Source organism: Nothoprocta perdicaria, unplaced genomic scaffold, assembly GCF_003342845.1.
Source record: "Nothoprocta perdicaria isolate Ctin4 unplaced genomic scaffold, notPer1 scaffold_186, whole genome shotgun sequence".
NCBI classification, from domain to species: domain Eukaryota; kingdom Metazoa; phylum Chordata; class Aves; order Tinamiformes; family Tinamidae; genus Nothoprocta; species Nothoprocta perdicaria.
Genome location: NW_020455049.1, coordinates 118939 through 141786, shown reverse-complemented (window position 1 = coordinate 141786; position 22848 = coordinate 118939). Strand labels below are relative to the sequence as shown.

Genomic DNA, 22848 nt, shown 5'->3' with positions numbered 1-22848 from the left:
ACTCAACAAAAATGCACTGACATGTTGCATGAAAAAATAAAACAAATTGAAAGACAGGGAGCATTTACAAGGTTATTCATTTTTGCTTGCCACCCAGAAACACCAGATATAATAATGGAAATGAACAGAGGAGAACATCTAAAAAAGAGCTGTTTCTGTGACAAGTCGGGGCTGCGGAGAAGCACAGTAGCGATGCTTCCTGATCTGACACAGCCCCTAGCGTGACAGCACTGAGAGGGGAAGCAAACACGTTCCCCAGTGGTCACTGCAAGGATGAAACGCTGCAGGGATCACGCCTCACATCTTGCATGCTTACGTCGCATCCACAGTTTCTGAACCCTGATTTGCAGCTGGACACCTGCCAACCCCATTCCCTCCAGAACGACCAAGCTTTTTTTTTTTAGGATAGCACCCAACGAGGAGATTTTTGATTACACAAGGGCACAATTCAGCACCTGCCTCCACGCGAGCCAGTGTCTTACTGGCACACTGCATGGCACGCTAGTAGTGCACGTTATTTCCAAACAGCCCCATGGAAGAGGTTTAACCATTCCCGAGTGCTGCAGCACGTCCAACTACCGCAGGATAGCTGCCCTAAATGCTGTTTATATGTGCGTGTAGGAAGGAATCTCTACAAGGGGGATTTTCCCTCTGTTTTGGAAAAGCCATTGCAGAGAAGACTCAAGGAAAGCCTTGCAGGATGTGCACCACCTGCGGTGACAATACCAATGGGCTGTCTCAGCACAAAAGCCTCAGCAAGAGAAGTTAACTCTTGCACCTTGGATGCTCTGGGTGAACACGTGCTCTTCTGGCCCTTGCAATCCACATGGGAGACACGTGGTAAGTACTACCTGCCCGTTCTTCCCAGATAGGGAACTGTGAAGCAAAGTGACTTGCCCAGGGTCACAAAGCCATCCAGTAACAGAGATGGGATCTGAGCTCTTCTGCCTTGTGCTCCATGCTGCTGCTCCCAATTTCCTCTCTTCTCATGAAGGCATTGCACAAGCAAGGAACCTTTTGGCTTCTGCGACTTGCTGGGATGTCAACTGAACACAGCATCAAAAACAAATCCCTGATTAAACATTTTTCCCTACTGTGTATATTCTTTAAGAAGTTGCAGAAGTTTTCGGAAGCCACAGCTTGACTTTACACAGAGTCTTACATGGCATTTCTTCACAACCCTGCTACAAGCCAAAATGTGGATCTAAAAACCTCTGGCAAAGTTTCAGAGCTTCAAAAACTCTGGTCTTCAAAGGCAAATGTGCTGAATGCTTAATACATGGAATGACTTAATCTACAGATCTATAGAAAAGGAGCAGCAGTTGATTCTGCCCCAAACATTTTATCTATTCCCTTTGCCACTTTTCCACTTGCATCCTAGCATCACCACCTTCCCAATCAAAAGCAGTAACTTCCTACTTTGTAATGCATCGCGAAGAGGCATGAAACTCAGAAAAGCAGTGAGCTGCAGCTCTTTTCCTACTTTTTGTTTCAGTTTCATTTAATCTTTCAGGTGCCAAAACAGTACAGAAATAAAAGTAAGCAAAAGCAATTTAAATAAAAGAAACAAAAGTAAATAAAAGTATAACAGTATGGTAACAGAGGGATGACGTGTATGTGTGTGTGTGTGTGTGTGTGTGTGTGTGTGTGTGTGTGTTAAAGAAATGGAGCAGCCAGGATGAACATGGGGAAACTCAAGGAGTGTTTGAGGTGTCAGCTGTCACTCCACCAGTGACTGGGAGTAATTCGGGAGCCTAAGTCAGAAATTCAGCAGAAAGTGCTATGCCTCCCCTCCTTGCTGCTCCAGCTTGCCCTGTATTCTGGCTGTAACAAGATGTGACAGCATATAGCCCGCTTATACCAGCTTCACATTGCTCCTAAACCAGGCAAATTATCCTCCAAGTAATTTCAGTCTTTTCTAAAGCCTGCATGTTAGCAGGACTCCTATAAACAGAGTGCAATGTCCAGTTTCCTATAGGAACTATTAGTAAATATTTGATGAACAGCAGCAGGTGTGTACATAACTCACCTTGGTTTTGGTTATATTCAACTATCCAACAGGACTATGAGGATTTATGAACCCACTAACAGGATTTAAAATAAAAAAAAAAAAGTGACTCTTGCCCCAAGCTCAAAAAAATGCAAAATGTTGGCACTTAAGTAAAAATTCTGTACAATTTTTCCCCTTTCTTCCAGATATCTAATAGCTAAAGAAAGATACTGGCTTCCACCTCTGACCTTCTACCCTTAGCTCACACTCAATGTGGTTAAAACAGAGCACTTGACCTTGCTGCGCTCCTCCACTTCCACTTCTTCCTTTCTCTCTCCCTAGACGAAACTCTGCTTGTTTGACTGTCATTCAGGTGTGTGGCATGGGTGTTATCTTGGACTCTTTTTTTTTTTTTTTGAGGTCTTTTCAGCTTGGTTTACTGGTATTCTATAGATATTCTCTTCATTATATCTCTTATAGTTTTCCTTCCCAACTACGTGATGAGACTTCTTGTAGAATTTTGGACAACTTGTATGTCTGCTACTTCATCATCTCTTTCATCTTGATAAATGGTCTGGCCCCACTGATAGCCACTTGGAAGAGATATCACATCACTGCAAATATCTTTTTCTTATCTCTCTGCTTTTACCCTTCCTTGTATGCCCCCTCCATTGCCTCTTCCTTTTTTATACCATGTTTAATGTCACACTAGCTGCCTTCAGTTCAAGGCACCTGCTGGTCAACTCTGCAACCAGTCTAGGGTTTCTTTCTTGGCCTTCTGAAGTTAACTTCCACCTTTGACTTGCCTCCACAGCCAGCTTCCACCATCCACCTGCTTAACATCCAGACCCCCTAAATTTGATATTATCTACAGATCTACCTTATTATTTTCCTTCATCTCCTTCTTTAAGGCTGTTCTTTGATGTGGTGCTTGACAATGCCTTGGGTTTCCCCACTGAGGAGTCTCCAAATGACGTTGTGTGCTTTGGATTGCAGTTGACTCTCTGTTCCACTGCTGTCCAAGGCCAGCACAACGAAGATCTAGCCACAACATGGTCACCTTTGCACTATGATCCTACCGAGCTGTGCACTGCTTGAAACACTGAAACACAGACTGCCTGGGACAGCAAAGCCCAGGGCCACACACTACCGGGGAAACCAAGCACCAGAAAACAAACAAACCTCCAAACCCAACCCCTCCAAACTGTGATCTGTACAGGATGAAAAGCTGTCTATAAACCATTAGGAAAAATGGTGTGAAATACTAAACTCCTTGCCAGATGGGATTGCCCACAGCAGCCCATCACTACATCCTAGTGTGGGTTTTGGCAGCTCCTCTTTTCTCGGCCTCATAGATCAATACAACTTATGAGATATTCACAGCTACATATATTAAAGCCTCTGGGGCAAAACAATGTATTGGCTTTTATAAAAGCATTGAATGGATAGAGATCTTTAGATGAAAGCTCATATGGAAACTCAAAGTATTCCAGGTAAATATTCTAAGTGCAAAAGAACAACTGGAACAAGAAAATATTCTCTTGTGCTGTAGAAACTTTAGCCAATTTGGGCAAGTGATCAGCAGCCTGTTAGTAAACTAATTAATGTTCCTTTTATTACATGTAAAAAACTTATACATATTATGTACAACCTCACTTAAACCTAAAAAAACAGGTGGGTCTTCTACATACGCCTAGATTTATATACTACGGGGTTGTAGGGCTTTTCCTAGTCAGGAAGCTAGACTGGGTATTTGTGTGGTGCTGCACAGCTTTTGAGACAATGCAGTCCCAGTGTGTTCACCCAGCAAGATGCAAAACCCCCAAACACACAGAAAGGGCCACGCAGAGACAAGGAAACTCATGCGAGTTACCGCTTGGGTGCTCTGTGCTCAGGAGGTTCATCCTAGAGAGAATCTCTAGGATTCATCCCAGAGAGAATCTCCAGGCATATGAAGGAGAAGAAGCTGTTGAGGAGCAGTCAACATGGATTCACCAAGGGGAAGTCATGTCTGATGAACCTCGTGGTGTTCTATGATGGGGTGACAGGCTGGCTGGACGAGGGGAGAGCCGTGGATGTTGTCTACCTTGACTTCAGCAAGGCTTTTGACACCGTCTCCCATAATATTCTCATATGGAAGCTCCAGGAGAGTGGAGTAGATGAGTGCACGGTGCGGTGGATCGAGGGCTGGCTGGATGGCAGAGCTCAGAGGGTGGTGATAAATGGGGCCAAGTCCAGTTGGAGGCCTGTGGCCAGTGGTGTCCCCCAGGGGTCAGTACTGGCCCGGTGCTGTTCAATTTGTTCAACAATGACCTGGACGAGGGCACGGAGTGCACCCTGAGCAAGTTTGCAGATGACACCAAGCTGGGTGGAGTGGCCGACACTCCGGAGGGCTGTGCTGCCATCCAGAGGGACCTGGACAAGCTGGTAAGTTGGGCAGAGAGGAACCTCATGAGGTTCAATAAGGACAAGTGCAGGGTCCTGCACCTGGGGAGGAATAACCCCAGGCACCAGTACAGATTAGGGGTCGACCTGCTGGAAAGCAGCTCCGCAGAGAAGGACCTGGGAATCCTGGTTGACACTAAGTTAACCATGAGTCAGCAGTGCGCCCTCATGGCCAAGAAGGCCAATGGGATCCTGGCCTGCATCAGGAGGAGTGTTGCCAGCAGGTCAAGGGAGGTGATTCTGCCCCTCTACTCAGCTCTGGTGAGGCCGCACCTGGAGTACTGTGTGCAGTTCTGGGYACCCCAGTATARGAGGGACGTGGAGCTTCTTGAGAGGGTCCAGAGAAGAGCAACCAAGATGATTAAGGGAATGGAACATCTCTCATACGAAGAGAGGCTGAGTGAGCTGGGCCTCTTTTCTCTGGAGAAGAGAAGGCTGAGAGGGGATCTGATTAATGTGTATAAGTTCAGGAAGGGAGAATGCAGGGAGGAAGGGGACAAGCTGTTCTCACTGGTGGCCAGCGATAGGACGAGGGGTAATGGCCATAAGCTGGAGCACAGGAAGTTTCGTCTCCAGGTGAGGAGCAACTTCTTTACTGTTAGGGTGACAGAGCAGTGGAACCGGCTGCCCAGGGAGGTTGTGGAGTCTCCTCTGGAGGTCTTCAAAACCCGCCTGGATGCGCCCTGTGCCACATGTTCTAGGTGTGCTTGCTTGAGCAGGAAGGTTGGACTAGATGATCTCTAGAGGTCCCTTCCAACCTTGAATATTCTGTGATTCTGTGAGGTCACTGTTTTATGGCAGAGGGCCCGCGGGTGAGGAACTTCACAAAGGGACTACATCTGCTGAGAAGCTCAGCTATTCGACCTTGTCACTTAAGAGCTGATCTTTGTATGAAAATCATGAGAACAGCACTAAGACCAGGGAACACAGTAGGAATTGAGACACTTCTGAGTAGACAAAACTGTCTAAGCAATTAATGAGGCCAGGGATGCAAGTCAAGCGGGAATTTCACTTATAAAGACAGATATATCTATAGCTGTTTTCTGTTCCTACGTTTATTAGTGTCCACATCTAATAAAAACCTCCCAATTTATTCCAAGGAGCCTGGCCGCGTGTTTATCCACGAATCACAACAGCAGCATCACCAACGTCACGTGCTGGGTACGGCCACTAGAACAACCTCACAGGAACAGCTCCCTCCACAAAACTCCCAGCAGATCAGCCTGAGAAGCTCCCTGCTCCTTCTGACCGACTCAGCTAAGGGCTAGAAAACTCATTACATTTCAAAGCTCTGGCAAATCAGCAAGGGATCTCTCTAGAATGCCAAACTGCCCAAAAAAAAAAAAAAAAAAAAAAAAAAGCCTCTAGGAAGAAAAAATAAAGCCGTGACGCTACCACTTAGTTTGCAAAATGTCCTTTGATACCTACAGATATACGTAAGGACATATGCACAGCAGGGAAATGGTTAAAAACTGCCCAACCCAGACCGACATGTTGCAATTCTTTGATGGCTTTTCACTGCACTGTTTTGTATTGATTAAATAATCTCTATCAGATATTAAACCCCTTGTTATTGGCACAACCTATAAATTATTCAGAAGCTATATAAATTCTTATGGCAGGCATGAATTTTTAAACCCTAATTTGGCAGCAGGCCAGGAACTCTTTATTTTTCTTATTTTCTCCTCTCCTGCAAGAAAATGTGCATGCGTTGGATTTTGTTTTGTTTGCTTGTTTTTCCGTTTTGCTTTCCAAAGGACGATTTTAATTACAAACACCTTGTTTAAAAGGAGATTGTATCTGACTGCTAATTATGTTTGGACATGAACAGGTTGGGGATTTGGGGGAGAAAGAGAAGCCGACGGGAGGTTATGCTGCTGCTCTGCCTGTGCCTTTGATGTGCTGGGATGCAGGGCGTTTGGAGCGTTGCCGGCGCAGCGGGTAGTCGCGTGTGCCAAGGCTCTGCCTTGGTCTCCTCCCTGGGCACCCGTTAGGGAGAACACCCAGCCAAGGGGACCCAGCGCAGGAGGGCCAGAGCTGGGACAATGAACACCCATCAGCTCCCTGGTGCGGTTCTGCGAGCGAGTGGCTCAAGTGTCTGCAAAGGCTCGTGGGTTTTACGTGGAAGAGCTCAGTGCCAGGCTGGGGTCCTCTGGCACGCGCTCCAGACCAGCCTACCAAGCAGCGCGTCTGTCGAGTCAGCGCTTCCCTGTGCGGAGCCTTCGGAGGGACCTCAGCTCTATGAACCCTCCCACTGACTCTGACTCCCTTCTCCACAGATGGACCAAATGTCAAAATCCTGGGCTAGCAGTAACAGAAAACAAGGGGAAATCTCTTTTCCCTTTCTCACACCTCACAATTCGTTTTTGTTGGAAATGAAGCTCGAGGGAAACCCAGCAGGAGAGGCCTGGGCAGTGCGAATGCCCCTGCAGGCACCAGCAGAGCTGCAAGGCTTTCACACTGCTGTCAGCTGATCTGGTGCATGCCAGAAATGAAGCCGTGCACAGGCAGCAGGACGTTTTAATTTTGTTATGTGGCTCGCTGGGAAGCACCTTCACCTCTGAAAGCAAGGGGTGGCGTGTTGCATACACTGCAAGGAGACCTGGGCACGTGCCCAGTAGTGGCCTCGTGCTGCTGGAGGGGCAGAAGGTGATCCGTTGTGCTTGGAGAAAGAGCTGCTGAATGTGTGACCCATTTCTGAGAAGAAGAGGTAGCTCTATAAAGATGCGAGATCTGCCTTTCTGCTCAAAACAGATTTTTGTGTAAAATAATATGAAAATTTAAAAAGTACACATATAAATACGGACATAAATATCTCCATATAAATAATAGTCTAAAACTACACCTAAAAGTATACCTATAAAAGTATACCTGCATGTATCTATATGTTTACGTTGTGTGTATGTGTGTATCACTCTCTATATACACTATTGTATAATATTAGTTATATTACTAGCATGCTATCTGAAAGAAATAGCATGGAGTGGTCCTGGGTTGTCTGTATCCCATTTTCCATCAATGAAAAGCATCCACATGCTTATTCAAATCAGCAATAATGCTACGTTGATGGTGTTCCCCAAGCCAACTTAGCCTTATCCCAGATTGCCACTGGACAACCTGCTTCGTCTGGGGAGGAAGGAAGCTTTCCAAAAGAAAGACCATGTGCAAGACCAGCCCTGCTGCTCCAAACACTAGACATCCTTCACCCACAGCAAAAAAACCCTGAGCCTTTTGGCAGGAGAGACACAGAGCTCAGCTCAGCTACTGTCTTCCTTTATGCTCAGAGCAAGAACATCTACGTATTATTATAGGTATAATCTCATGTCCTCACCCCAGCGATGACCACGGCCTTTGTCCTTCCCATGCTTGTACATGTCTCCTTTACCCAATACTCTAAACCTAACTGAGGCACAGTAGCTGTACAATGCAGTGTGTGTGCGCACAGGCAAGCACATATCTATGAATATACAACACAGAAATAAAGAAGGATCACAAAGCAAAATATTCCTTCTCTCTGTCTGGGGTCTGGCCCTAGAACCACGTAAGCCTGAATAAAGTGATAAAGTGGAGTCTACTCTCACAAACAGTGCCTATTTTTGGTCAGGATTCAAAGAGAGAGGCTTAGCTGCTGCTCTCCTGCATGCTGCGCTGGCTGCATTAGGGTGTTTAGGATGGGTGCCTGCCCTCGGCTGGGGTGACCTGGTCTGTACGGAGCCAGGCCCATTCATGCCGCCTGGGACGAGGCCCTCGGCTGCGGAGCACCAAGCCAGGCTCCAGGCAGTGCCTGGTCGCTCCAGCCTCACAGCGGATGGGCAACCCTACAGAAATCACTGCCTGCCTCGTGAGCTCCCCCATAGACACAAGGGCCTCGCTTCATGGGACAGGAATTCAGCACTCTGGTAACAAGACTGCTCAGATAGACCATGAGGATTGCTACCTCCACTCAGCACATTTGCTTTGGTAAAAAGTTATTCCTTCCTTGTGCTGTGGCATTAAGGAAGGGGAGGTCACCAATGGATGATGACTTTTAGAAACAGTTTAATTTTTTAAACACTCTTTTCTACTTGCAATAACCTGTTAAAAAGCTGAAAATAGCATTGAGTTCCCTACTGCGCTGCCCTTTTCCGCTTGGAGAACATTGATTTTTTTTTCCTGTTGTGCCAAGATTAATGTGGCCTGTTTGTTTGGCAACAGATTGAACATATCTAGTGCCTTGTCAAGCTAAAATCACTCTGTTTGTGGCTTTGCTTTGCTCTGACTAGCTTTGCTAGTTAACTGCTACTACAGCGAGTTCACAAGAGCAAGATTTCGGCATAGCCTAAGTTGTTATTAACGGTAAACTTTTAAATATTGTTAGTGAGAATCTAGGGCTTCAATAGAAACTATTAGGCAAGTGAGGATATCCAAAACATCCACTTAACCAGTTTGTTACAGTTTTGATTCAAAATGGTTCTAGACCCTCTAGGTATAAAGGTTCCTCCCTTGCTGCTGCTAGAAAACATTAACTTGAAGAAATGACATATAAACAAAATACAGAGGAGAAAAGAGGAAAATAATAGGAAAAAAAATCCCTGTGTAAATAGGAACCATCGCTCCCTCGTCCAGCTATTAGATATCACACAGACACCAGAGCTGAGGGTAGAGCATGCCCTGCTCCTTTCTTGCATGAATGTTCCCAAGTTGCACACCCTCCTCTCTCTCCCATCCTTCCTCCTTCCACTTCCCATTCCCATGTGCTGGCAAAAGCCAGTAATACCTACAAATATTTTTTATTTTCGTAAACATCATGCAGCTTTAAAACGTGGGGATGTTCTATCAACTTCAGGATGGCTATTTCCCGCTCCACCTGCAAGAAACAAAAAGAGAGAACATTAGAAGGTCTTAGGATGTCAGAAATCACCATACACTTTCTTCCTCTTCATCAATTTCCCACTCATCTTTATATGGAGGAGATTTTGACGCTATAATAATGAACAATATTTAGCACTCATAAAATTTAACAAAAATTTTGGTTATTCAGACTCAATACTGCCTGCCCTTCAGGACAGAACAGGAGCAAAGCATCAAGGTTGGAGGGAAAATCCCAAATCTACCGAAGAGAAAGAGCTTCAGGAGTTATTGAGCATTCAAGGCAGGTTCTGCCTCACAACCCAGAGCCTGTGACACACTCTCAAAATGCAGAAGCCCAAACATGACCTCCCACCAACACCACTGTGGCCACAGTGCACTAGGGATTGTACCTTTAGTTAATAAGAGAAAATCATCATCCTAAAGAACTTGCAACATAAGCAGGGCAGCTGAAATGTGGAAGAGAACAACATTATTTTAGAGCCGCAGCACTGAGACACAGAGAAAGGGAAAGAGATATAAGTGACCCGAAGTACAAGGCTCACCAAGAAATTAAGCCAGATTTGGGGGGGCTCAGTGTTCAGAGACTTAAGCACAAGGCTCTGCTTTCTCTCAATTCGCAACCTGTCTGACTGTGGCTACTTCTCACAGCGAGTCATAGAATCATAGAATCATAGAATCATAGAATGCCGAAGGTTGGAAGGGACCTCAGAGGTCATCGAGTCCAACCCCCCTGCTCACGCAGGGTCACCTAGAGCACGTGGCACAGGGCTGCATCCAAGCGGGCCTTAAAGATCTCCAAAGAAGGAGACTCCACAACCTCTCTGGGCAGCCTGTTCCAGTGCTTTGTCACCCTCACAGTGAAGAAATGCTTCCTTAAGTTCCTGTGGAACTTCCGATGCTTCAGTTTGAAGCCATTTCCTCTAGTCCTGTCGCTGCCCACCACTGAAAAGAGGCCGCCCCCCTCCTCCTCACTGCCTCCCTTGAGGTATTTATACACGCTGATCAGGTCCCCCCTCAGCCTCCTCTTCTCCAGGCTGAACAGACCCAGCTCTCTCAGCCTTTGTTCATATGGTAGATGTTCCAGGCCCCTGATCATCCTGGTAGCCCTGCGCTGGACTCTCTCCAGCAGCTCCACATCCCTCTTGTACTGGGGAGCCCAGAACTGGACGCAGTACTCCAGATGTGGCCTCACCAGGGCTGAATCCTCAGTGCTGAGCTAGCAAGTTGGGACTAAGCTCTTGCAATTAGCTCAAGTCCTGTTCTCATCCCCAATTTTTTATCAGACAGTAGTAGTGCTTTTAATTTGAATTTACTGAGGAGGGTATTCATTAGACATGGAGTTTGCGGCATTCCTCAGCTGCTGGCAGATTTGCTCCCTGCTGCTCAAAGGCACCTGGTGACCACTCTGATCTGACCTAGGCTAACTTGAGGGCAGTGAATGTAGCGAGGTGGAGACTGTAGATAATCAAAATAAACTCTGCAGTAAGGCACAGTCTAAGCAACGCACAGCCAGGTATAACAAATTCCCAGGAATTCGTAAAGGCAGGAAGGAGGTCTAGAGAAGGGAAGAGTGCATCGTTTTTTCCAGTCTTTTGAACAACTGATTGTGCTGTGGCTGCTACCCTACCCCCAAAACATGGGCAAAATGCAGCCCCTTTCCCAGATCTCCTCTGCAGGAGTCACACAAGTACCTTGCCCTGGTATACTTTTCCTGGTATCCTCTAATTTCCTGTGATACGATCCTCTGCTAAACCTGAACGCAGACAACTTTCCTTGAACGCTAGTAAGATATTTAGCAGGAAATTAGAAAGTTCTGGTTTGCTGGCATCAGCAAGAGGAGGAGGATCTCTCAGCACACTGGTTATCACCCCAGATCTCTCTTCATCTTTACCACTCCCAGAAAGAACTAAAGCAACTGCAGCATCACATTGGAAACGCCTGCTGGCTGCTGCTGCAGCAACGGGCCCAGGCCGAGTGAGTGATGGGTGGCAGCACCCAGCCGAGGCCCTGCTTGGTTGCTGTCCTGCAGCACGAGACAAGGCAGTGATTTACAACCACCACTTGGAGGAGGTTAAACTGTGTGAGTGTTAAGGGCCCTGCACATATTTTTAATTTCCTGAAAATTAAAGCCTATGGGGAAATCTAGTTCCAAAAGCCATGATTTCAACCTCAGATATGCAGAGGGTGTCAGGCCTGGTGCGCCTGGCAGCATCAATACACTCATCTACCACCGCTCCAGCGCAGGCAGCAGGCTCCTTTCCCCAGCAGCAAGCCTGAGGTTACAGAAAGGCCTGGCAGAGCTCATAAGATCCTCTTTTGCCACCTTTGCTTGCTGTAGACCAAGGGCAAAACAAATCTATTCATCTGAGTAAGACTTCATGCAATCCTTCAGTGAAAGGGGCTTTATAAAGTATTACTGTATTGCTCATATAGCTCAGGACTTGGGCCCTGGGCAAAGGAGCGAGACGCTAATGGCTGTGTTATTTCAAGCACTGGAGATTCCCACATCTCTAAGGGGCAACCTGATAAATCCATCTTGAGAAACCTTAGGGCACGGTCCTGCCTCCTGCCCATTCCACTGACACGCTGCAGTCACCAAAATGCCTGCACTGGCCCCACTGTCCACTTCAAGCTACCACTGTGGTCACTAGTCACAGGTGGCTCCCTCCAGATCCCGTTTGCTTTTCCATCCCCACAGGGAAGCTAGAGGCAGACCTGGCTTGGACACAGTGAGCGTGCTGCAGTTGTGATTTTACTGATGTGCAGCTTAGGAGGGTCTAGTAGTAACCTGTGTCGTTAACAGCAGAGAGGCAGCTGGACTCCCTGGTGAAATAAGAGAGGCCTTAAATAGCTCACAGCTCTGCCTTCCTCCCCAGGGCTCTGCCAGCTCCTGGCATCACTTTTTTATTTGCACATTCCTGTCCTCGCAAACCATGTAGTGCTGTCCAGCTCGGAGCTGGCAAGGGCAGAATGGAGAAACCCTGCAGCAGTGTTTGCTTTAATGCAGATGCAATTACCAGAAAGCAGGCCAAGCTCAGAATAGCCTGTCTGGGGAAGCTCAGAGACAGTGATGAACAGGAAATGTGGAAAAACATTTGCATAGCAGTTAAAAAAAAAAAGGGGGGGGGGGGGAAAGGAGGGGCTCTATCTGTCACACAAATACAGGGTCATATGAGAGGATCCCAACTATAGCCTGGGTTGCCACCTATCACAGCAGGCCACTAACCATGCAGCACCCAAAAGCCTTAGAGCTGCATGGGAGAGGAAGCCACGAAAACCAAGCAGGGCAACCAGGGGCGCCCTGATAACCGGGTACCTTGCAGGTGCCAATTAGAGGTTTTAAAATCTGTGCAGGAGGCTGATTTGCTGACAGGATGCTCCAGTGATTCAGCTAATGACAGAGAGCATCATGAGGGCAATGTGACCTTAAAAGGAATAACGCAAAATTCTGCTTCCATCTCTTGCATCTCTCCTTCACCCTTTTCTTCTTCCTCCTCCTCCAGAGGCACTCATGGTTTTCTCTGGTTTACGTCCATCTCATCTGCATGGTTGTCACTGACATCGAGGGCTGCACTCCCTCCTCCCTGCTTCAGATACAGACACATATGAGGGGGTAGCTGTTGTAGAGTATCAGGCTGCAGTTTATCCACAAAAGTGCTCTAAACCGAATCACCTTGCTCAGAAGGATGTGTTGAAATAATGGGCAGAAGCCATGTCTGTACCTCAGCTCCTGGAAACTCAGTCTGGACACAAACCTTCGCACAGCTCAGAATTATTCAGAGTTGGGATGAACTTCAAAGGACGCAGGGATTTGGATGCTTATCAAAGTCTCCGGGCTAGAATTCAGCCTGAAACCTTGCGCTGCAAGACCCAGTTTCTCCAGCATCTGTCTGTGTGGAATAGTTTGCATCTGGGTGAAAGCACAGAGTGCACAGAAACTCGGCATGTCACTGTGCCGCTGCTTACCCCACTCTGCGGAGGTGAAATGGCTAAACCAAACATTTATCCAGCAAGAAACTAACTGAAGCTTTCTGGAAAGATTTCCTTTTGGTGTAGCAAAAATATACTTGAGGTTTTACTTCTTCAGTACTTTTGCTTCTGTGATGCTTGTCTGACTTAAAGATTAAAATGATGAAAAATAAATGCTTTTTTTTCCCATAATAACAAGCATGGCAACTTTTTTTTTTTTTCCAAAACAACTAAATAGGTACTCCTGAAATTAGAAGAGAACAGCTTTAAAACAGAAATGGTTTTACGCAAGAAATAACTATAAACCCAATGGGCCCTGAGGGGGTCTCACAGCTGTGGGGATATCCTTACTCCAAATACTCTTAAGCCCTTAGAAAACCTAAGCAGTGCTGTGCTATACCTTTAGTTTCAATGGGAGCATGAACAGAAGAAAGGTGGAGAAAAACAAATTTTAAATGATTAAACACTGAAACATATTCCTCTGCAGCTCTGACTGTAGTTGAATTTTCACTACAAGTGATCTTCCACTATATTTAGGTAAAACTTCTTCAGTAGACCAGTGTGGAAGCCCCTGGAGAACCACGAGAGTTGGTCATCTGTGGAGAGCATCTCCTGCTGCTATTCTAGTCATCGACTTCTCTTTCCTGAATACACCCGGACAGATTCAAAATGCAATGAAGTCACAGACATCAACGGACTTACGTGGGTTTTGAATCAGACCTTCAGATGATCATTAAGTGGTATCTGGAAGAAATCTTCTAATTATAAGAATATTTTACAGAAAATAGGCAGATGATGAGGGGGAAAGTACATTTAGGTATCCACTGAATCAGGCTGCTAGACAGTGCTGTACCAAACACTTACAACAAACAGACCAAATGACTGGAAAGCCGAGCAAATCTTCATTTCATTGAAAGCTCTATTATGGGCTCTTTGTGCCACAAGCTGTGTTTGTAGGCGTGTTTCTCAATGTTATTTTCACATAAGTGAAAAGAGGTCTGTGTGAGAAGTGACTTGCACATTTCACGCTCAAGTTTACATGGCCAACATTTATATTAGGAAGTTTCTTAGCCAGGAAGTTTATTCTCCCCAAAGTATTATTATAATGGAATGTCCTACTTGTTTTTATTATAAATACTACTTTTCCATTGTCCCTTCAAAACTGCATTGTCAAAGCTGCAGTGAATTTCAAACCTGGACCTAAGATGTGAGCGTACACAATCAGCTGAAGTGATGTTATGGGAATGTGCATGGGAATCCTTCCTGCTGGTACCTCAGAACACAAAGGAAGAAGCCTTGGTCTGTCCAGGCACCTTGACTCCAAGGTCCTGAAATGACGGATTTGGGGGCCTACAAGTTATCTAATCACGGAAAATCCTATCAAGGAACCTCACAATTTAACTCAGTAGCTGACACCTGCGGTGTTTCGCAGCCCTCTGCCACAGGCCACTCAGTAAATATGGCATTTAGCCTTATCTGCAACATATGTTTCTTTAAGATGCATCAGGGCTTCATGCAAGAGACGCTGATGGGAGCTGACAAGGAGTGGATTTGCTCAGCCGGCACTGGAGCTTGGCTGCTGCCCGGTGGGACACGGCTAAGGCGCGACTGACACGCGACTCTCTGCCAGCGCTCGGCAGACCCGGCCCCTCTGCCCCGGCAGGCGAAGGGCCTCTCTGGGCAGCACATCCCCCTCGGGGAGGGCCACCTCATGGCCACCACGGCACAGCAGCGCAGGACACAGGACACGGCCGCTGAGCGGGAGAAATAACATTTCAGAAATAACACTGAGGAGAGCGAGCCTCGAAAGCTGAGGAGCACGGAGAGGTCATTTTCAAATGACACAGGTGCAGAGCTCTTTAATACAGGCCTGAGAGGGAGAAATAGAGACATTATAGATTTCATGTGGACAGCCCTGGGATGTTCGAGCCAAGACCAGGTGGAAGATCCAGGAGGCTGTATCCCACGAAGGGGATATGAGCACAAAGGAGATGACACAGCACAGTGTAAAGTTCTGCCAAAAATACAGGACAGAGCTGCTGAAAGCATCAGCAGGGAACATGATAAGACAGCGGCATTCCCAGGGGCATGAAGGGCATCCAAAAAAGGGAATGAACAGACAGTGAAGAGATGCTGGCAGTACCATGGTGGATCCTTTGGGTAGTCCATCATCAGTAGGAAGAGAAATTAAAAAGGACATTTTAGGAAAAGCTTCCAAGGATAAACTCTTCACCATGTTTCTACTTGTCTCAGCTCACCTTCTTTTCCCTGTTCCTCTTTTGCTCCATTAGTCATTCCAGCCTTGCTCAGCTCTTCACATTAACTTACACAAATGCCCTTTACAGTTTCTCCCTAATACTCTTCCTGAAGTAATCGATAGGATTGCTGCTGGCTCCTTCTCCGTATCTCTCCTTAACAGCCATCTCTGGTTGCTAGAGAAATAAGGTAGATAAATGCTCCAGGAAGGGACAGAAAAGCAGGAGCTTTGTGGAGATCCAGTGCAGGCCAGAGCCCCATCCAAACCTCAGGCCCAGCCCATGCCCTGCACTGCCCCTGAGATTTGTCTCAGGACACCAGTTGTTTCAAAGAGCAGAAAACTATAACGTGATTTTACGTGTTCTTCTACATATTTCATCCTTCCCCTTTGGCACCGCTTGACTCTTTAGGTTGCCCCAGAGCTCTCAGCATTAGAAATAGAGATGCCACAACCTACTGCTCTCCCCCAGGCTTCCAGTTCAGAAATGGGCTGCTGAAGCACTAGCACATCTGCGAGACCAACAGCAGCACGGAGCTCATCCAGCACCCACACCAAAGCCAAGGGCAGCACCGCACACAGCTCCTGTTTGCCCCTCTCTCAGCAGCAGAGAGGGAGCCTCGCGGGGAGGCCTGGCAGCCGCTGGGGCAGCACCAGCCACGGTGCTGCTGGACTGTGGCACACGGAGCGGATCCGGGCAGGCCGCGCGCTCCCTCGAGCCCGGCTTGTCACCACAGCAGCTTTCAGTGGTTTATCACCCACCAAGCACGGCAAAACCCTGCCTGGCCTGCACCAGCTCTACATGAGCACTTTTAAGCCCATCCAGCTTAGCTGCACTGATCCCAAGTGCTCTTTGTTCATGCTGTTGCAATCATGCTTTGTTCATACCATGAGTGGTCTGAGCACAGGCTGTGCTCGAGAGGGACGCACTGGCTTGTGGACACTGCTCCTGCTCTTGGCTCTGTCTGCTGAGTCTCTGCATTTCCTCACAACAGTTTTACTCCAAGGAGACATAAGAAACAAGATCCCATTCCAAGCTCTGCCAAGGACCACACCATCCACTACCCTTTGCTTTCCTAGGGTGAGGGAGGAAAGGAATATGATTCTGGATGGCAATAGTGGAAATGAATTCAATGTGCATAACCCTGGCTCACACTTTTCAATGTTTGATGTTTGATACAAGTTTATGTCAGAATCTGGTCCCTTTAATTGGTGGTAATTCCTTAAAAATCTGGTGTATCTCTAAAATGACACAAACAAGCCCTTCAGTTCCAAATATCCCTGCCCACTTGCACAGACCTGGGCCTTAAACCTTCTACTGCAGGGCCACCTCCACCACAACCATGTCTTTTTATGTCTTGCAAGACAAGTCTGAGCAGTGTGGGACACCAGCAGTGACCTCTAAATGCCTTAATCTCTGGGCTACTTGTTTGAAACATGGGACTCCAAACCTGCCACTCTTGGCCCTTTGGTGACCTGCACAGTACAATGATTTTCATGGACTCAGCGTCATGCCTTGTTCTGAATTCAATTCAGCTGCTACACAGCTCAGTGGATGCTGCAAAGCGGATCCTCTCCCTTCACCTGCACATTTCAGTGCTGAGCACTAACATCAGCTTTGAGGATGACACTAGTCCTGATGCCCCAATGTTCTCCACGGCGTCTGCCACATCTGCTTTGACATTATTAAGGCAGCAAGCTGAGAGCAGCTCTGGCTAGCAGCTTTCCTTTGCATTTTAATCTGCAAAAGGGTTTGCTAACAAGGCAGGGGTAGCAGTACAAAGGAAGAGACAGAAAGAAAGAGGACGGTGAGAAATAAAAGTGCATATTTTGCCTCAGACTTGCTCCCTTTCTCTCCTTGGGTTCAGCCTGCAACAGAAGACATTACAGGAGAACTTGTACTCCCCTCAGTGAAGACAACATCTTCCACTGTTTTGTACAAGCAACAGAAAATTAGTCGATTCCTGCCATCAGCATCCAGGATCTCTCACAGTGGGAGTTAAGAGATCAAAGACAGCAATGAAGGAACATTTTGTTTCTCAGTCATTTTATCTCTGCTCTTCTTCAGCATATCCTCCCCATTACACACCAGTCCCTTATTGCTCTAGGTGCTGCTGACATCTTGCAGCCAATCAACTAACATCAATATCAGGATCAAGGAACCTCTCAGCAAGGGAGGTTTATAAACAACGTTGTGAAGAGAGGCTACTGAGCATCTCAGAAGAGGCAACGTTACTGAGGATGTGCCACGTGCTTCCTTCTCCATATCGTCTGTGCTCCCCTGAGGAAAGACGGCATGGAAACTTCTGAACATCCTTAAAGGGCCCAGACAAACTAACTCTAGTGGACAATAAGTAAGAGAATGAGGCATCTGCTTCCCCGCTTCTTGCCCCACTCCTTTCCCACAGAAAATGAATCACAGATCTGGATACCAAAAACTAACAAATATTCACACCTTGGATGTTCACCAAATGCAGCAAACCTCCAAGAGAAACCCCTTCTTGCTGTTCTGTCAAATTCAGAAACCACAAAAGACTGCTCCTAGATCCAGGTTTTGTCCAACATTTAGGAATAGTCTAACTTGGACTAGTTTGGAATCAGAAAACTTGACCTGAAACTTGCAGCAGGAGTGGGGAGAGGAGCTGCCAGCCCTGCAGGGCTGGCGACACACAGAGGTGGGCAGAGCCCCCTTTGCAGCTGTGCAGCACAATGTCCTCATGCTCCTGGTGCCAGCCCCAGAGACAAGGGTTTGCTTTGCACAGCGCCAGCAAACACGTGCTGAGACCAAGCTGACTGTGATGCCCACGTGCCTTTCAGTCTTGCTCTTCAGCAAGTTATTCTCCAAGGCAAGACACTTATAACAGACAACTGCCTTCAGGAAAGAGGAAATTCATCTTCCTGCCTTGGCAGGAATAGATAGATATTTACAGATTATTAAAGACAGCATGAGATGATAAGAGCAACACGCTATGAAAGTCCTCCAAAGTTTTTCTAAGCCAATTCTTTAGGGTCAAATATAGGCTTGCTTCACATCTTCATTATATTTTCCAAAGCATTCAGTCTGGCTGGGCTTTCAGAAGTACTCAGCACTGGCCTACCCCACTATGGTAAAGGAAGTGGTAATTTCACTATTAAATGAGACCAGAGTTAGCCAGCAACAAATGACAAATACCAGCTTTAGTTTTAGTCCCTAGTGATGGGTCTGGCAACCTGAGGCTTCCCTTGGTACTTCTGCAGCTCTCTAGAACATTGCTCTGGCAACACCCACACCAACCTCTCCGCAGTCCTTCTGAGCCTTTCCAAGTCCTAATGGAGAATTCTGTACTTTTATCAGGCCAAACCAGAGCTGAAAGAATTCCATATCTTTAAAAAGATGCTTTCTTCCATATAGCAATTGTCAATCTACAGCATACAGTACATAGCAATCTACAGTATAAATTTCTCTGCTGAATTACCTCTACTCTGAAGCAACCTCACTTACATGGCCAATGCTACACTGCAATGCAGAGATCCCCACCAACACAACATTACTCTTTGGAGACAAGGAAGAGGAGATCAATGAAGACATTCAAAATATAAGGAAGGCGAAAAGTGCAGGCTGGTGGGATACTCTTGCTCCAGCTATTCCCAGAAGAGACTGAGGCAGCATTACAAAAGCAGGAAAAAAAAAAAGATGTGGATTCACTTAAATCATACCATCTTAGGCCCATGAACCTTGGGATGCTTTGGTACTTATACTGATGGCCTGTTGATTTTTGCAATCTAATCCAAAATCCATTGCACTTGCCAAATACTTGATAGCACGTGCAGATTGAAAAAAAAACCACAAATAACACTTGACAACACTTTGCTAACAAAATGGCAGGCTAAATCGGGAGCCGGCATTATCTGCAGCGGACAGCTGGGCTACATCTACTCCCTCCCCAAATTTCTCAGCGCTTTCTGCCAGGGTTCACATTTATCAATCAGGCAAACCTTGCTCCCAGATGTTTGGAACAGGTAAAAACCAACCTGTGAATCAGGGAGTTTTCAAAGCCTCAGCAATACCATCACAACAGAGTTTTGCAATGAAAAAGCAAGGGAAGCTGCTCATGTCCTTCTCTCTCAACAGAAAGAAAACCAATTGCATCTCTTTATACAAGGCACAAATTGGCTCCCTTCTTGCCAACAGAGAACGCTCTTCCCTCCGCGAAAAGCTTTCACTGCCACCCCCACAAACACAGGACAGACCAAAGAAGCCTGAGCCACGCTGCGGAAATGCAGCAGTAACCTCGAAGAGGAGGGGAACCCGCAGGCTGCTGGGCTCCTGTGCTCAATCCTGGCTTATGCAAACACCTTTGGGAGGGGAATACCACAGACGCACTCTCCTTGCAGCGCATGCAGCTCCGTTTGGATGCAAAACCTAAAGATGTATAGGGGGAGGTGAACATCACATTATCGTATGTGCGACGCCAGGGTTTACGCTGCATTGTCCGGCTTTCTAATGGGGATTTCCATATGACTCGGAAGTCTCACCCATCCACTGCCAAGCGATTCTTGTGCCAATATGGCACAGTGAGCCTCCTTCCTACCCATGCCTCCTCCAGGTCTGAACCATACACTCCAGGTACAGAATTTCCTATCCATATGACACCATGGGACATCAGGAGAACATTCCTTCTTTTCCTTGTACCATGCTGGATATGGTTTGGGAGAAGATGAGATGAAGAAAGGGTTCCCTACAGAGAATCCTTGTGGGATATTATGGGAAGGTCTTGAGGAAACTGTCCCAAACCCGTCTCATATTTTGCTTGCGAGAGGAACACAGCAACAGGGGCAAGCCCCTCCTGTTTCTAAGAGTCTTACAATTATTGCTCCAAGCCATTCAGGGGGACAGGCCAGAACAGCAGCCAAGAGGGAGCTGTGGTGGTTTAGGAGGCCAGCGCACTTCCCTGCAGAGAGCAAGGGAGCAGCCAAGCAGAGCCAAGACATTTTTTGCCCCTTCAGAAACAGTCCCACTCTCTCCTGAGTGGACAATCTGAGCTTCTTCAGGAGTTTTGTCATGTCCTTTGGTAATGTTCTGCTGCCTACATGTTCCCATATTTAGATGAGGGTAATGTTACACATCCAAACTAGGAACCTGTTTTCTATTTTGGGGTGGATTTCTTACGCCACCCCAGAAGTCACTCAGGAATAACTGCGTTCTGTGAAATTTTGGAAACGAGAGCACCTTTTTCAGACAACTCTTCTGGTTTTGCATATTCTGCTTGCAGTGCTGCGCTCTCAGTTGTTAACCTTTTCTGACCTAGGCTACTTTTTCTGAGGCAAGGGAGATTTTTTTTTAATGCAGTCTTCGTAAGAAAGAGTTTTCTTTTCTAAGACCTTGAGTGTGACCAGGAACCTCAAGTGGTAGAAAATATTTTACGTGAATCTCACCTAAGTTTTTAAGAGCATCCTCTAGTCTGCACCATTCTGGCACAGTCTAGGGTCTACTTGCAAGTAACAGAAAATGCAGTGGTGTAAGAAGGTCATTCTAGCTTGTACCTTCTTGCAAACCTATACATAAGAAACATTTAGGTTGAGCTTTCTTGGTGGAGACCTTAACCTACTCATTTTATAGTAGCTTTCCTTCTCCTGGGAGGAGTGTCTGATATTACACTGCAGACTCTGGACTGCAGAAGTGAAACGTGACTGCAACAGCCTACACAAGGTTTATATGAATGAATGAGCTTGACTTGCAAATTTAGGCCAGGAGCAGCTCGCCCATCCTCATTTTCTCTCCCTCAGTCTGTGTATTCAACCCAAAGGACTTTCATATGACCTGAGGGGATCGCCTTCATGGGTGAACACATATTTACCACAAGTCCTGGTTGGCCAAATGACTTTGTTATGGGTACTTTGGTTTTGCTGCATGCTGCTTCTCCAGGCCTCCTGGCTGACTCCACGTCTTCCACAAACTTCCCTTTTCACAGTGCACCAGGGACTGAGCAGACACCTCTGCTACGGACCAAGTCCTTGATGCCAAGTCCTTGATGCCTGCCAAGCGCATCTTCCTGTGCTTCCTAGTACAACCTATAGGCAACTGCCGTTCTGATACGTGAAACTGGGACGCCTTCCTGAACTGCTCTCATTTGCCCTGAGGCACCACCTGGATTTTGCAGGAGTGAACTTAAACTGGCAGAACATATCAGCCAAGGGGTTAAAACATGATTTATATCTTATTGTTTTAGCCAGTACGGAGAATTACCTTCTTTCCTTCATCCTTCCCCTTCTGAGGCCTCTTTCAATAGTGTTGCTTTTTCCATCCCCAAACGTACCTTCCCCATGCCACGGGGTCAAGCCACATTCCTCGGCTCCTTTGTTCCCTGGAGCAGTGCGAGGGCGTGAAATAAGTCTTCGCTGGAGCCACCAACCCATTGGGATGATTAAGACACGGGCGCCATGAGGAGCGGCTGCCTCCTGCACGCAGCCCTCGCGAGCCGCCCCCGCCGCCTGCCCCGGGGGATCCCTGCGGCACCGCCTGCGCCGGCCCGGGGCTCCGCTCCTCAGCCGCCTCGTTAATCATTCGGGCCACGACTGCTGCTGCCTCCGCCATAGAGACTGAAGGACTGAGGTGCTGCCTCCTCCTCGCTGTGTAAGGCTTTTCTCCCGTCCCTGCTGGTTTTAAAGGGAAACTTCTTTTTTTCTTTTTTGTTGCGTACTGCCACATAGCAATACAGGTTCTGACCTTAAAAGTGGGGAAAAGGAGTTGCACTGCAGTCCTTGCAGCGCCTGCGCTGGCTCTCTGTTATGCCTTAACGTGCACGTATGGAAAAAACCTCCTGTGTAATGGGCCCCTATAACCTTTGCAAAGCTGGACCGAAGCCTCTGTGCCAGCTTCCCACCCAGAAACATGCAGCACACACAGAGGTGCCAGGCTGGTGGGTGGAAGCAGAACTGCTGCTCTCTTTCAAAAGCAGCAGAAGCAAGGCCCACGTCACAGCATTTGCAAGGCCATCCTCATCTCTCCTTGGAGACACCTGTCTCCATTCTTACCCCTCCTAATGCAGCAGAGTGCCTGAGAAACAGGGCTCTGCCCTTTCCGCTCTCCAGGCGACTGGCAAACCGCATGGTGCGAGTTCTCCTCCAGGAAGGGCCTTCCCAAAACAGCCATCGGCTCACAGGTGGCACAGGACTGCCAAGCACCTCCAAAATGTAGTAAGTCACGTCCCCATATTCCAACTAACACACAGATAAACCAGGGAGCTCCACAAGAGCCAATGTACTGGTACCAGCAGAGGTGGGGCTGTCGGCACCCACAGCCCCTGCAGCGCTGCCTGCACGCGAGCGGCAACAAGAAGCCCTCAGTGCAGCCCGGTGG

The 22848-nt window shown here is 47.2% G+C and overlaps 1 protein-coding gene across 10 annotated transcripts in view; it reads right to left on the bottom strand.

The window, feature by feature from the left end:
• The window catches only part of BRSK2 (BR serine/threonine kinase 2), a 141066-nt gene that overhangs the window by 88181 nt on the left and 30037 nt on the right, over window positions 1-22848 (bottom strand). For all 10 annotated transcript variants that reach the window (XM_026036789.1, XM_026036786.1, XM_026036783.1 and 7 more), the window contains exon 2: window positions 9196-9281. In XM_026036789.1, coding sequence (XP_025892574.1) covers window positions 9196-9281 — 86 coding nt within the window. The remainder of the gene's footprint in view (window positions 1-9195; window positions 9282-22848) is intronic.